The sequence below is a fragment of the Chenopodium quinoa genome, unplaced genomic scaffold (assembly GCF_001683475.1).
Source record: "Chenopodium quinoa cultivar QQ74 unplaced genomic scaffold, ASM168347v1, whole genome shotgun sequence".
Lineage (NCBI taxonomy): Eukaryota > Viridiplantae > Streptophyta > Magnoliopsida > Caryophyllales > Amaranthaceae > Chenopodium > Chenopodium quinoa.
This window is the reverse complement of record NW_018742410.1, coordinates 1,138,506-1,154,025: the sequence shown is the minus strand read 5'-3', so window position 1 is coordinate 1,154,025 and position 15,520 is coordinate 1,138,506. Positions and strand designations below refer to the sequence as shown.

Sequence of the window (15,520 nt, the reverse complement as noted above, 5' to 3'; positions counted from 1 at the left end):
GAACATTAAATCATTAATTTGACTTCACCAATCAACAATTTGGGGACGGGGGTTCGGGGCGCCGGCAACGGTGGGAGGCGGGGGACCAGCTGACCAGGGCTGGGCTTTTAGATGGGGGTTTAGGAGGAAGAAGGAGGAGAGAATAGGAGTAGGAAAAAAAAAACTAATAATAATCATTTAAAAATTAAAAAAAACAAATTAATTTCTAACGAATAAGATAATGACACATGTTCTATATATCTTGTTAAATAGGTCACTAACCGGTTATAACTTATTATTAGCGAATAACCCCCAAATGTGGTATTATTTAGAGATAATCAAAAGGCCGACTTGTTTTTAGCGGATGGGTGAAAGGTGGTATTATTTAATGCAATTTTTCCTAAAAAAATATGAACATATGCATTTCAGAAAGTAAACATAAACATTCAAAATATGAACACAATCATAAATAGACAAAACAGACAAACTGAGAACATTTTATGAACATTAAGAATATTTATCATATGAACAACAAATAATAATATTATTAACATTTCAAAACATTTTATGAACATAAGGTATCTGTTTGATTTCACTAAATTTTTTAACAATTCCAATAAAAATTTCGAACAATAGAGTATCGAATAATATTCAAACAAAATTAAGTGAAATTTATATAAAATTACCTTTTTTGGGAGAATCCGTTTGATTTTCATCTCATCTCAAACATTCATGGTTGTTTTGGAGGAGAGAGTAAATTGTGTTTTGATTGTAAGAGAGAGAAAATCAAAGAGAGGAGTAAGAAATTTCAGAAATTTAAGTTTGAGAGTGACGATTTTTTTAAAAAAATTATATTTTAAAAAAAAATAGTTGTTAGAAGTGACGGTTTTGTATAAACGACAATTGGGGGCTGTATTTTAAAGATATGTTACAAGCTGGTGTTGCAGCTAGAATAGCTACACAAGGATGCAGCTTAGACCAATTGTCGACACAACATGGCACGAAACTCATGGGTCAGGCCTAACTAACCCCAAAGCACATGGGCTTGGCACGAGGCATGACCTAGAGCTATCTTTAGGCACTACCTTATCCTTATATAAAATTCTGCGGAGTATCAACTAAACTAGCTAACATTAATTCATCAAACTAGAATATCCATATAATATAAAGTGTACGCATATTAAATATGCACACTTTCAGACTAAGTAGTTACAAAATATCCAGTAAAAACCAAAACATCTTAAACAATCAATCCAACGATGCATGGAACTTTTAACCTTTTCCACTCATCACTGTCCCAAGCAGGCGCCCAAAGATCCTCTAAATTAGGCAGACATTTTTCAACAGTTACCACTTTTTAATTAATGTTTTTAAAATCCATGCTACAAGAATCCAGTATTTTTGTTCAGCGGAATTTTAGGCCTATATAGTCAAGATGCCATCATTGACCACCACTAATTTTGCTACAGTACAATATTTAGTCTTAAGTTGGACCATTAATTTGCCAAGAAAAGTATGTTTTTTCTCCTGTATTACCCATCAACAGCTAGATTTCATTACCATTTTCAGATAATTGGCATTTGCACAATACTATTGGTTCAAATTCGTGTTTGTATGAACCCGTTATGAATCCGTCCCCTGGTCCTCAACTAGTACTTTGGCGGAACTTAATTTGCAATACAGATTAATCACTTTCACAATAATCAATTCTTACACAATTTACTTGACATTCAAACAATTGCTCAATCTCACATTTATGAATGAAATGAGGAAATCATCAATCCAAAAAAAAAAAAAAAAGGAAAAGATAAAAGTAACAAAATTGTCAGTGATTTCCAGATTTTACCTATATATCTGTATAATACAATCTACCTATTAATTTGGGTTAGTTTGAATCACCAAAAAAAAAATTGAAAACAAAGAAATTAAATTTAAAATATTTAAAAAAAAAAATAAAAAAAAGGGAAGAAATTAATTATCTGCAAATTTACTTCAACTCTTCCAAGCATAAACCAGCAATGAAAAACCAGTGGGCCCCTTCAATTCATTCTCCTCAACACTCTCCCACTCCAAAACAGAGCTACTTCCAGATGAAACAGAGGAGAGAGAAGATGAAGATGAACTCCTTGTTTTTACCAGTAATTTCTTCTTCATCCTCTTCCTTTCGTAATTCAACCCACATGAATCTTGTGACCAAATTACCCCTTTGTTACTTCCACTATAACTTTCTCTCTCCTCCAATTTACCACCACCGCCGCCATTGATGGACTGCTTCAGAGCTTCATCTTCTCCATTATTTTTCTCAAATCTGAAGGTAAACAGAGCATACCCATCATCGTGGGTCCCACAATCTTCCTCAAATAACCAGTTGTAAACATCCCATGAGAGCTGAATCGGGTGCCCGTCTACTTCGACCCGTTCACTTCCCCTAAATTTCCACCTCAAATGCTTCACTTGTAAAACCCGTTTCGAGTCGAATCGGATCACTAATCTCGGATCTTCTTCATTATTAGTGTTTAATTCAATCAAAATATTCCTCAATTTCCCGCCTAATTCAGTGGTTGTATTATAAAATCGATTCCCAAAAACATGCTCCCTTCGAATCACCAACGATGGCGGCGGCTTTCCGCCATTGTTGACCAAACTCCCAACCTTCTTAGCCTTCGTTTTCGCGAAAGCTTCCTTCTCCAAATCCCCAATTAACAACACAACCTCCCCTTCGAAAACAACCGCAATGTAGAACCCAGAAACGGGCTCGGGCCCGGGCCCAAACTTGGCCCCAGTAAGATCCCAGAAAATATAGATAGAGGAGAGAGATTGCGGAGGAGGGGGAAGCTTTTTGACCCCGTTTTTATTCCAAAAAAGGAAAGGTTTGAGAGTAAGGTGGAAGGAAGGGGAGGAGATAGAAAGCGGAGGAGGAGAGGAGAGATAATGAGGAGGATGGAGATGAAGATGGAAGGATCTAGAAAGAAGAGAGCGAGACCAAGTGAGAGAGAAGATACCGAGGTGGGTTTGGTAGAGGCAGGTCGTCAAGTTCGGCGTAGAGGTGGTTGTTGCGGCGGAGGACGGCGGCGCGTGAAGGTACTCGAGGGAAGGAGCGGTGGAGGAAGGGCGGAAACAGAGGGGAATAGGGGTGGAGTTAAAACGGGTCATCTTTTTGGATTGGGTGGGTTTAGGAATTGGGTTTGGGAGAATTTTGTTCTTCATGGTTTTTAAATTAAGTTTAAGTGAGAAGGGGGGTTGGTTATATTTGAGGAGAGAGAGAGAGAGAAAGAGAGGGGTTTATATGGCGTGATGAACGAGGAAGAGTGATGGGGTGAGGGTGTGGGTGTGGTGGGGTTAGTAGTTTACAAGGAATGATCAACAATGGAGGATAGGAAAGAGGGAGAGTGCCCTATTCTTTGTGAATTGGGGTTGGAATTCTCCCGTAACGCGTTATATCTTAGTATATTCGTATATTACAGATTTGTGGTCATGTAAATACTCCGTTGTAAAATAACTGTAACATTTGACTTTTTAAGGAACTTACGCATAATTTTAACCAATAGGAGTAATGGTTTTGATTAGGTGTTGTGAATTTAAAAGTGTTACATTAAGATATTCAAACTTTATAAGTTTTTAAACTCGAAAGACAGATGTGACTACGTAATACTAATTTGAGATATAATGAATGAGTGAATTAGTAAAATTGCATAGTGTTGGTGTTTATTTGATTTTTTAATTAACTCGTAATTGAATCGTTGTTTTTGAATTTTGCTGAAAGGAAGGGTAATAATATTGCATAGTAATATCTACAAGGGAGCAACAATCAAAATTATTGATAAGTTTCCAGATTTAAGGAAAAATATATCAAATCTTAAAAAAAAATTCAATGTTTGATTTGCCAAATCAATATCTTTAAAGGATAAATAAATCAAAATCTTGATAAGATACAATCTTATAAATACATTACAAATTCGAAAAATTATCTATACAAAAAAAATAAAACAGAGAAAGTTTCTACTATTAAATTTCTAATTTATTTCTCTCATAAACAATTCATTTCAGCTCTATTCAGTTCAGTTCAGCCTCGGTCAATTCAGTTCACTTCACTTCAGTTGTTTTTAATAAATCGGAACAGGCCCTAAGTTGAAAGGAGACATTATTTTTCGTTGTACAATAGCTTGCATTGAGACAACCAATTAAATTTGAAAATTAATTCGAATGATTGAAGATTTGAAGGTGTATTTTTTTAATTTTTTTTAATGCGAACGAGGGGCTAGGCCCCGAAGAAAAAACAAATAAAAAAGGAAACTAAGGTGGGACTAAATGTGGCATGGCCACTCCAACAACATCATCGTACAAAATTCGACCCAACGGCTATGGGGGGACTTGAATCAACTCGATCTTGGTATTCTGAGTAACACCTTGATTTGCTAGCCAGTCTACAACCCTATTAGCTTCCCGATGAATATGTTGCACTTCCACTTCCCACTTTGCATCCTCTATCATCTCTTTGCATCTGTTTACTATATGGACACTTTCCCCTCTATAGTTGCTATCGCTATTCACAGCTCTTACCAAAGCCTAATTGTCTATTTGCACCTGTATCTTTAGAGGGTTGAGTCTTGTAGCTAATTCCAGGCCGTAATGAACAGCACGAGCTTCGGCCATGAAAGCATTACATGCCCCAAACTTGAAGGTGTATTATACTCGTGCATGAATTATATAACAAGGTTTATTCACAAATTAATTTGCAATCACGAATGTACATACGTAGCTCCTCAAGCATACAAATTTGAAAATCACTTTCCTCTTTTTTAATAGGAGACAACTCACATTAGTCGAATAGTCACATATACACATTGTATAAGAAATAGCTTTTACGCAATATTAAAATTTGTTCTATTTGTATGTGAATATGTGATACATATTATACCTTGTAGACTTGTAATCCCATTAACTTGAGGTAAGTGAGCCAAAAAAATAAGTTTTTTGTTTTTTTATTTTTATTTATTTTTTTAAAGACAAAAAATAAGTTAAGGTAAATAAGAAGAGAAAAGATTAGATATATTAAGTTAAGGTAAGTGAACCGATAAAAGTTTCACATAGCCAATTAAATTCCTCTCCTTAACTAGTTATAAGTTGCACTCAATTTTAGCACCAGAATTTAGAGTTGGTAGCCCCAAAAATTTATGGCAAAATAATTTAGAGTACGTAACTAATTGCTTTCAATTGTGCTTTGCATTTTGAGAACTACTCCATAGATCAATAAACAGAATAATTAACAATAATCACCCAAATTAGGTAAAATTTGGTAGAGCAACATAATTATCGAACTTCCTTTGGTGATTTCTTCATAGATTGAGCCAAATTGATGTGGAATATAAATAGTTGAGACGTCAATTCTTTTTCTAAGTTTGTTGCATGTTTAATTTATATGATTAACATAGTACTATTTTGTTGTTATTTGCTTGCTACATCTTAATTAACCGTGTATTAGGATTAAATTATAAAACAGGCATACAATTTTATCTATTTCTGGTGCAAAGGCATACAATTATTTAATTGGTGACAATACAACATGATCTGGATTTCAATCGTATTTTTGCGATTAAGCCAAAACTAATTTGTTTTGTTTTGATCTTAATAATAACGTAATTTGGGTTGTGACAACGTAGATGTATAGCTGGAATAATGTCAGAGGATTATCTTGGCCTTCTATCCTTTAATAATAGTGGGATGTGTAAGTATTGTACTGTTCAATTTCTAAATATGTTATGTTCTTTGACTTCTTTCCAGCTCATTTATAATGAATATTGTTTTTTTTTTTAGAAAGTATATTTATACTGAATACGAGTATATATTACGGAGTAATGATTAAAGTTATCCTATAATTTGGCGAATATGTTGGTCAAAGTGATGCATTGAAAAAGCACAGAGTTATACTTTTCTGCTTAGTAAAATCGAGTGTGAGAAACAAATTTTTAGTAGTGAGAAAATAGAAGGAAATAAAAATTAGTGGACCCTTTAGATACTAGCAAACTGATCTAAGATGGAGAAAGAATCAACCAAATATATCCAGACAAATTGGTTGCTTTTCTTAACTCCTTACTTAATTGAGAATGAAAAAGTAACGTAATACAAATACAGAGTAGATATTTTTACGAGATAGAACTCTAACCTATTTGAATACTACGTACATAATTATGCACAATGTGCGATAGTAAACCATCAGAGTACTTAAACAATAAGTACCTAAACAATTACTGAATTTGTAGTTTAAAATACCAAAAACTCTTATAATATACTATAACAATGGATTTAGCCGACATGTATGCCTTTTATTGACATTAATCAACTTACAATTTGAAAACCTTACCTAGTTTTAATTGTGCTAGCAAAGTTAATTTTGACTTATATATCTAAATTTTGACCTTAATTAATTAGAAAATGAACACGATGCATAAATTGCGTGCATTAGAATATTACGCTTTTCTCAATTCATCGTATATACCCTGCATTTTTTTGCAAAATAAAAGTCAAAATTTGCAGATTGCAACATTTACAAAGCTAAGAAAAAAAAAACCCTGCAAAACAATAAAAGCAAATTAAGTGGAAATATCACCCACCGGCCTTGGCAAATGGGGTACAATTGCAATCTGCCGATTTTTTGATTCAGTAAAGCAGATAGGTAGATCATCCACGATTATGAAACAACAGAGAACGAATGATGTTGATGCATGGAATAGTTTTTTCACTGTTTATGGTATGGTACCATCATTTTTATTTGTCGTACCACTTAAGTTGCACTGAAATAAATAAGCTAAGGTTACACATATGTACTCCGTAATTCTGAAAACTAGATTATATTCGTGTTAACAGTAAATATATGCAATATATCTATCTAATTTTGGGTGCATATATACACTTAAATTTTAATTTTGTAATCTTATCTGATCTTATTTCATCTTTTAGTTGTAAATTGAACAAGTACTTTTATAAAATGTTTTAAGTTTTATAGAGTACTTAAATTTTCAATATAATTACTAGTATATAGAATATTAAAACTGAAAAAAAGAGGGGGGGGGGGGCTTACAATGTTAAATTAATTTCCAAATTATGTTGTATGTTTGTATAACTAATCAAGTTGTACGAAGTCTTTGGCGATGATCATTAACCTTTGACATGTCATTTTCAGTGTTTAATGACAATGCGTACCATATTTGGACTTGTGTTGATGTTCAATATGTGTTGGCTCTTGGAGTCTTGGTTAGTATGAAACTATGAGAGTAATGGAACACACACATAAGTACATCACTAAAAAATATGATTGTACTAAGATGTTATAACTAGAATATAAAACGTGAGTTTTAAGGGGTCAATCATAAACACTGTTTTTTTTAGTTGACATATTTTGACTTTAGCACTATTCACTCACTCCTCTTTGACTGTGTTTTGTGCTTTATACGTAATGAAAAATATAGCCGTGTGGGATCTTGTTAGATTCGTCACGATTAATATTTTCAGAATATCAACTTTTTATAATTTTTGTTTATCGGTAATTAAAGATATTAATGATTGAAGTTTTGCATTAGTAAACGTGACTAAAGAAACGTGTCAACTAAAAAGAAACGGAGGAAGTATATTTGATTAAAAAGATTCAACAAAAGTTGAACAAAATGCAACTCAGGTTGTTCTTAGAAAATTGAAAGAAAAAAAAAAAAAAAACTAACTACCTTATGCAAAAATGAGTTTCTAGCACCTCGAACTTCATTAAACAAACATGTCACAAAAAAATAAAAAAAGACAAAAAAAAAAAAAAAAAAAAAAAAATTATGAAAGCATGTTGTATTAACATATTGTGCATAACAACCAAACACTTTTTTTTTTTTTTTTTAATTAAATAGAGGCACCTCATAACAACCATGTCTGCCTTTATCAAAGAAAGAAGGCAAATTGGCGGATGCATACCCTGATAAAAATGACAACTTATATTAGTGGGACTAATAGAAAATAGTCATATGATACAATTGCATTAAAGAAGACATTATTCAAACATAAATTAAAACACTAATTAAAGCATGACAAATTGAGCATATTATTTTAGATGAGACAACTTTGGCTATAGAATATAAATAAATAATTAAATATATGAATATTAGCTCACACCAGTTGTATTTTATCATATAATAAATGAAAATATTTAATGATCTCAGCAATTGCATGATACATATAAATTGCAAAAAATAACATCCTCTCCAGACCACATACGGCACGTGGTACTTATCCATTTTCAGCTTCATATAGCCAATTTAATCGAGGGAAAAATCAACTTTGACCATGTCTTATTTGACCCATAATTAGTTATCTTTGACATTCAACTTCATCAGAAAAATTATGACCACTAATAGTAACCTTTTTAGAGTACGTGCATGATTAGAAGTTGTTATTAGAGTTTTAATGGAACACTAATTAGCTTAACTTTGTTTAAATGTTAAGCATGTTGACAGAGAACTTTACTTGATTATGTTTGTGGTAACATAAGATTGAATTAAGCTTGGTTAGATTCGGCCTTTTTGTTGTTTGGAAATTGTCGAATGTAATTGCAAGAATAGGGATTGCTTATTTGACTAATTGTTGAATGTAATTGCAAGAATAGAGGATAAGACATGGTTTGGATTAGACCAATGTTTTCTAATTCTAAATGCTCTTTTAATTTTTCCCCAATGAAAATAAAAAAATACATCCTCCATACTAGATGTTGTAATTGTGTGTAATGTGGTGTTACATCTTGATTGGGGTAAATTGTGAAAGAAATTTTCATCAATCAATAATACGGAGTACTAAAATATAAATACAGAATATGTCAAACTAAAGCGAATGACGTATATCTAGCTAGTGTTTGTTCAAATGGTATTTCAAGGTAGATTACAACTAGTATAATAACTAACCTTTGATGCTAATTTGTTGAGAAATGGTGTTACATCTTTTTATCAAACTAATCTTTGATGCTATTCCATAATCAACAAAACTCGGGTTAAAAAAAAATGAGATATTAAGTAATTAGTTGATATTAATTGACCTTTATTATATATGTGTATTTTTTAAGACTTAAGAAAAAAAAATTTGCTCCGCACCAAATTTATTTATTGGTTTTTTAAGAGGCTGGGGATGGTGGTGAGGGGAATAAAGCTATCCAATTAAATTTGTTGTAGTGGAGTAATTGATAATAATAGACATCACTAAAGCTTATGTACTGTTCTCAACCATGCTAATTGTCTTCCTGCTTTCGTAATGTCCCCTTATATTATCACTAGCTTAGCTTTCCTATCCCAACTATGTTCATTTTATTAAATTTTTTATAAATATAAATAATAATAGCTGTAAATCATTTTGCCAAAGTTGTTGCATGCTATGTTAATAAGGCCAGGCCATCCCTTGTTGCAAATTTGTTGAGAAATGGTGGTTAAGTTATGTTGTGTCACCTTCATTATGCACTTTTTTCTTTCTTTTCATTTTTCAACTATAAAGCGATTCCAATCAACTGAGATACATATGAATATATCCAAGATACAGTAAAAGTTATCGCTTATATTCAAAATACAGTAAAATTAAAGTTATCAAAGTACTTGATAAATTGATTGCTTTAGATTTTACTACACTGTATGAGATACTTTCTCTGTTTTAAAATAACTAACACAGTCAAACTTTGCATATATGTCGATGTAATAATTTGACTTTATTTTTATATAAGTAAATATTAATAAAAATCATAACAAAAAGTTATACTCCGTATGTGTTTATTATTTTGCTTTGATATTATTTTGAAGTAGGTTATAACAACTTAAGTTAACGTTGATATAATGACAAAGACTTCTTGTATAAAGTATTTGAAGTCAAGAAGAACAATGTACCAATATTAAATAATTATTGTATGTGTTAAACACGAGTTTGGGCCGTACCCGCAAGTCAAGAGAGAGAGTCCACTTCACAAGTCCAAAGGAGGTTCCATCCCAAAACCATATGGCAATAGGAGGAGTAATCCCTTAGCTTTATAAAGTGATTAACTCTCTCTTCTTCAACCAATGTGGGACACTTACATGTGGTGATATTTTTTGGAAGGCCTATTCTTCAACAGTATGCAACTTTTCTACCCTCTCTCTAATTATACTAGTATATTTAACAAAGTCATTCACAATATATGACGCTTGGATCATACTAGTCTTAGCTTCTATGCCGTAAACGTTTTATGTTCAATGGCGTAAAGATGCTGCTAAAAGTTTGTAATTTTCTATCTGTTCTTTCATTAAAGAAAGAATTATAACATGATGATCTATAATCTATGGTATGCCACATGCTGTACCTGAAGATGACATGTCAACCAGTCTTAGTTAAAGTCAACCCAAATTAGTATGAGGATTTTCAGATTGATAGGTAGTTGACTGATTCAGACTCTTTGGATTTACTTTTTGTTGAAAAATCTACTTAGATTTGTCATTCAAATTTGCAGTTAAACATCAACCTCTTAGATTTCTATTTTCATCGTAAACTATTCTTAGTGAGAAGTGGCGGATGTTGCATCTAGATGCAACGTGTAAAGATTGTTTCTTGATGCCTTAAAAGGAAAAAACAGTTAAAATTCCGTTATTATTTCAACCGGAAAAAAAAAAAAAAAAAAAAAAAAACCTTTGAATCTAAAGTGAGCTAGACTTGTTTATATCATGTATTCCAAGCCATTGCTAAGCCTCTCAAAACACAAGTAGTGCCACTAAAGTGCGTTTTTAAGTGAGTTTCATTCCTACTTAGAACATCTCCAATAATTTAATTGAAAAAATCATATTGAAATTTTCAAGCTAACTATTTAAAAGTCTTTAGATAATTCTTTCTTTATACCTTATTTAATTCTTGCTTTATAATTTTTATTATTTACCTTGTTATCCACATGTACTCGATCAATAACTCACAAAAACTATGTAATTAATTTACAAATTGGGACAAAAATTATTAATTGCATTGTAAGAAAAAAAAAAAAACAGAAAACAAGTCAATTTTTCATCCTCCATACTCAACGTTACTCAAGTCATACCACATTTTTTTTTTATATTAAACCATATATACATACATAGGACTAGTTTGAGATAGAAATTTCAAAATTTTAAAGGTCCTTAAATCATGGATATTAATACTTTTGGAATTATAGAAACCTCATACCAAAAAAATCATATACAGTAAATCCTTAAAAATAGAGGGGGACAAAATTTAGAAGGTTTGAACAAAATTTAAAAGAGCAAAGAAATTTCCAAATGGTATACCCTACCATGTGGTTAGATTCCGTGAAGTCTCAACAAGAAATGTTATATATTTGTTAACCTAATTCTTTTTATGTTTGAATCACTTCTCCAACTCTCTTCCCAACCATCCCTTAAACCAAGTATTATAACACCAACTAACTGTATATTACCACCAACCAAAGACTCTGGATTCTCTTTATTTATTGTGCTTTCTCCATGACTTGTTTATGTATCAAATCATTACAATATATTTTGCAATCATTGCTTAATTTGCATATCACAACTACTCTTCGTTGTATAACTTAATTGTGAGGATACTCAAGATCCTAATCAGACTCCAATATCATTGAAAATAGTTATAACGGGTGAAGTATCCCACTACACTTAATGAAAAAAAAAAGTTGACTAATACGGAGTATATAAGACCAATAGACTGTCATTACCAAATAATATTTGGCCTCATCCTTACTGGATTAATAAGTGATTAAAATAATCATCAACAACACAGAACCTGTTATATAAACCTTAGCTGCACATAAACGTAGGTGCATCTAAGGATAATTTTTGCTTATTTCAGATAATAAAATGAGCAAAAGAAGAAGCTAACCTTAGATATACCTTACCCCGAAGTGTACTGGTGTATAGAAAATTTTCATCAACCGCACCTACAAATGGGTTCATTGACCATTTACTCGTATCAAGGAACGCCTACTTGAACCGACTAATTTGCATCAAGAAGAAAATTCCACCTTGTGGGCTTTTTCTTCATTAATGAGGATAAAAACAGTATGAAAGATGAGGAGAAAAGTAGGGAAGCATTGGTATGTAGCGGTCCACTTAATTAGCCCTTTGGCTAATACACTTATACACTATTGAGCAGTTGTTATTTGGAGTAATAAGTGTAAGTTTTACTGCTATGAGAATTACTTGTTACTCCGTAGCGAGCCAACACCATTTTCATATGCGTAAAAATTCAAAAAATTTGATATTACCGGTAATAAATATACTATGAGACGAATTCATTAAGATCTCACATTTGTATGACGGAGCATCATTATAAATTAGCAAAAACTTATGGTCAAAGTTTTAAAATTTCACGAAATAATTGCAATGGAGCAAATAATAGGGATGAGGGGAGTAATATCCAAATAATGAAAACCTGTTAGTTTGGCCCATTGGCTAATGAGAGTGGCCCAATTTATATGGATTAAGCATGGCGTAAAGGGCCAGAATATATACTCAACAAAAATGAGACCAATTGGGCATTATGTCCAACAAGCCCCTTTTGTGACCAAAAAGCCCATATTCGACATAAATTTTTTGAAATGGTCCTTTTTCTAGTGAAACTTGGTTGCTGATTTTGGCCTTCCTCCATATTGTTTCCATTTTATTGTTGAACTACGCCAAATTAATATGAAGTATCAAATAAAGAGATTACGTTTGCTTTAGATTCTAATATCTTAGATTAATCGAATAATTTTTATTTTATATTCTAAAGAAAGAATTATCTCAGATTCTAAAGCAATATGAGTTAATGTATCACATATTATAAAACAAACTTAAAAAAAAATTATTTGATTAATCTAAATCAATATGAGTTAATGTATCACAGATTATAAAGCAAACTTACAAAAAATAGAATATATAAAAAAAAAATTACTTGAAAAGCGACGGAATCAATGTCCCTGAAACTTAAAGTGCGACGGAACCAATGTCCCTCAAACTTAAAGTAATTGTTAGAGTGCCCCTTTTTAACGTGCCTTTTAATTGATTGATTTAATATGAAAAAGATAATATAAAAATTATGTGTTTTCTAATATCTACTCTTTATCAAATATGTATATATGTAGTTTCACGTAACTTGTTAATTTAGGAATAATTTTTATATAATTTGTTTATGTTATTTGAACCCTCTTATAAAAAATGTTAGATTGATTCTTGGCATGACCTATATACACTCACATGAGAAACCTTGCCAAACCCACAAAAGAATCCACTCACCTTTCCTTCATTTCCTCTCTGTACATGAACAACCGAACTTTCCTTTTGTGCTGCTCATGGATTATGAAAAGTTTGACAAATGGAAAAATCCCCAAATCTTATTACTTCCTAGTAAAAGTTTAATCTTCCAAAAAATGGAAAGACCCAAATAATTATTCAAGCAAAATGCCAAATCAAAACAAAAGAAAAATCAGAAAATAGCAAAGAAATAAAAAAAATAAAATAAAAAATAAAAAGTATAAATTAGAAGAGTGAAAGTGAATCTTACTATATTTTTTATCTTTTTGTTTTGTAACTTCATTAGTTTAGTAGCCGAACCTCACATGGAGACAACTTGTGCAAATTAGAAAAGAGAGAAAGTGGAGTGAGGTGAGTAGGTGAGTGTTAAACCCTAGTGAACTTTTTTATCGTGCTTAAATGCTTAATTAGTAATAGTAACTTTGTGCTATTATCCTCTTGCCCCCAACATTAATGAATTGTCGAAATTACCCTTTCACCTTTTCCGTAGTCTTGCTTTTTCCCCTTTTATTGCTTCACCATTCATTTCTGTCATTTGCTTTCTTTCTCCTATGATCCAATCTTTCTCACTCCATCTCTCCTTTTTCTCTCTCTGTCATCTGCTTTCTCACTTATCCAGAGGCACTAGTAATTTTCTCTCACTTCACGGGTGATAGTAATGCTTAAATGCGATAATAAGGGTTTGATTTTGCACCGTTATTGTGATTTTTGATTTGGAACTTTGTTCACTTTGTGTTCTTATGTTCAATTTATGGCTAGGGAAGTTGATGTTTGTTCAACTGCTTGTTTTCACTTTCGAGTTTTCTCTGATCATCCATTGAATGAACTTTTGTGATGCGGATCTAGAGGTGGGTATGGGCCGTATCGGGCCGTGCTGTGCCTGCTTCTTGGCGGGTCGTGCCGTGCCGAGCCACCATTTGGCACACCCCAGCCCATGGCACGGCACGACCCACGTGCCTGGCGTGCCGGGTCGGGCAGCGAGCCGCCGACTTTTTGTTTTTGTTTTTTTTTAAAATTGATTTATTTAAATATTTTATTATTATATGTTTTTTATTATTATATTATTATTGTTCTTTATATTTTTCTTATTTTTATTATTTTAGTTCTTTTACTTATTTATTATTATTTATGTTATTTTTATTATTAATATGTTATAATTAATTTTATTTTTTTATTATTATACATTTTTATTATTATTTAGCAAAAAACAACAATGCATATAATTAAAAAATTGACTAGTGCAATAACACAAGAATTGATGAATAACTTATTTTATTATACGCCGATACGATTAATCGATAATACAATAATTGATAATGATAAAAATCGTACAATAATTGATGAATAACTTAACTTTATTGCTTATTTTATTATACGGGGTTCGATAATACAAATAATAACTATAATTAATAGTATGTAATCTAATTATTCTTCTTGTTCATCTTCGTCTTCTTCTTCTTGTTCAAGTTCATCGGCCAATTGAATTGATTGGGAACTGGTAGAACCTGACGTTCCTTCATTGTCGTCGTTTTGTGCATAAGTACGATCTTGGGAGTGAGTTTCGACATCCAACCAATCCTTGAAACAAACACACATTTCAAGTGTTTCGGGTTTTAGACTTGTTCTTCTATCGTCTAAAACCCTTCTTGACGCACTAAAAACTCTTTCGGAGGCAACAGAGGAGACTTATATAGCAAAAATATCACGAGCCATTGCCGCCAAAATTGGATGTTTCGTGCTTTGTGATTTCCACCAATCAAGGATGTCGAGGCCGTACTTCTCTTCGTCGTCCATGCCTTTCATGAAGTCGTAACTTAAGTACATTTGCAACTCCGAAACATCGCTTTGTGTTCTCCTAGATGTTGATTCACTACCTGAAAACTTAGACATCATGTTAGCAGCTTGTGCAAATAAACCTTTGGCCCTTTTACTTACATTTCTGGATGATTGAAAAGGAGCAAATCGAGACACGGTTCTATATTTAGATTCATAAACTCTATATAAGGCAAAAAATTGATTGGTCATATTAGTTTTATAAGATTCAACATCATCTTCAAATTTCATGCATTGAAAATAAATATCAATTAATAAAAATGTGCCATCATACTTTTGCCTTGGATCTAATATAGAAGCAAAAATATAAATTATAGGAAGAGTAGTGTAATATTTACGCCATTTTTCCTCCATTGATGGAAGATATCCACCATAATCGTGTTGTGATCGGTGTTCATCAAAAAATTGTGCAAGTA

General features: G+C 32.0%; 1 protein-coding gene across 1 annotated transcript; it reads right to left on the bottom strand.

Moving 5' to 3' along the window:
• Positions 1–844: 844 nt before the first annotated feature.
• LOC110705809 lies at positions 845–3,471 on the bottom strand. The gene has a single exon (XM_021883744.1). It carries the CDS (start codon positions 3,184–3,186, stop codon positions 1,972–1,974), a length of 1,215 nt encoding a protein of 404 aa, XP_021739436.1. The 5' UTR covers positions 3,187–3,471; the 3' UTR covers positions 845–1,971.
• Positions 3,472–15,520: the final 12,049 nt, after the last annotated feature.

Bases quoted from the DNA above. Each gene is read 5' to 3' on its own strand.
- LOC110705809 (XM_021883744.1), bottom strand. From the start codon at position 3,186: ATGAAGAACAAAATTCTCCCAAACCCAATTCCTAAACCCACCCAATCC.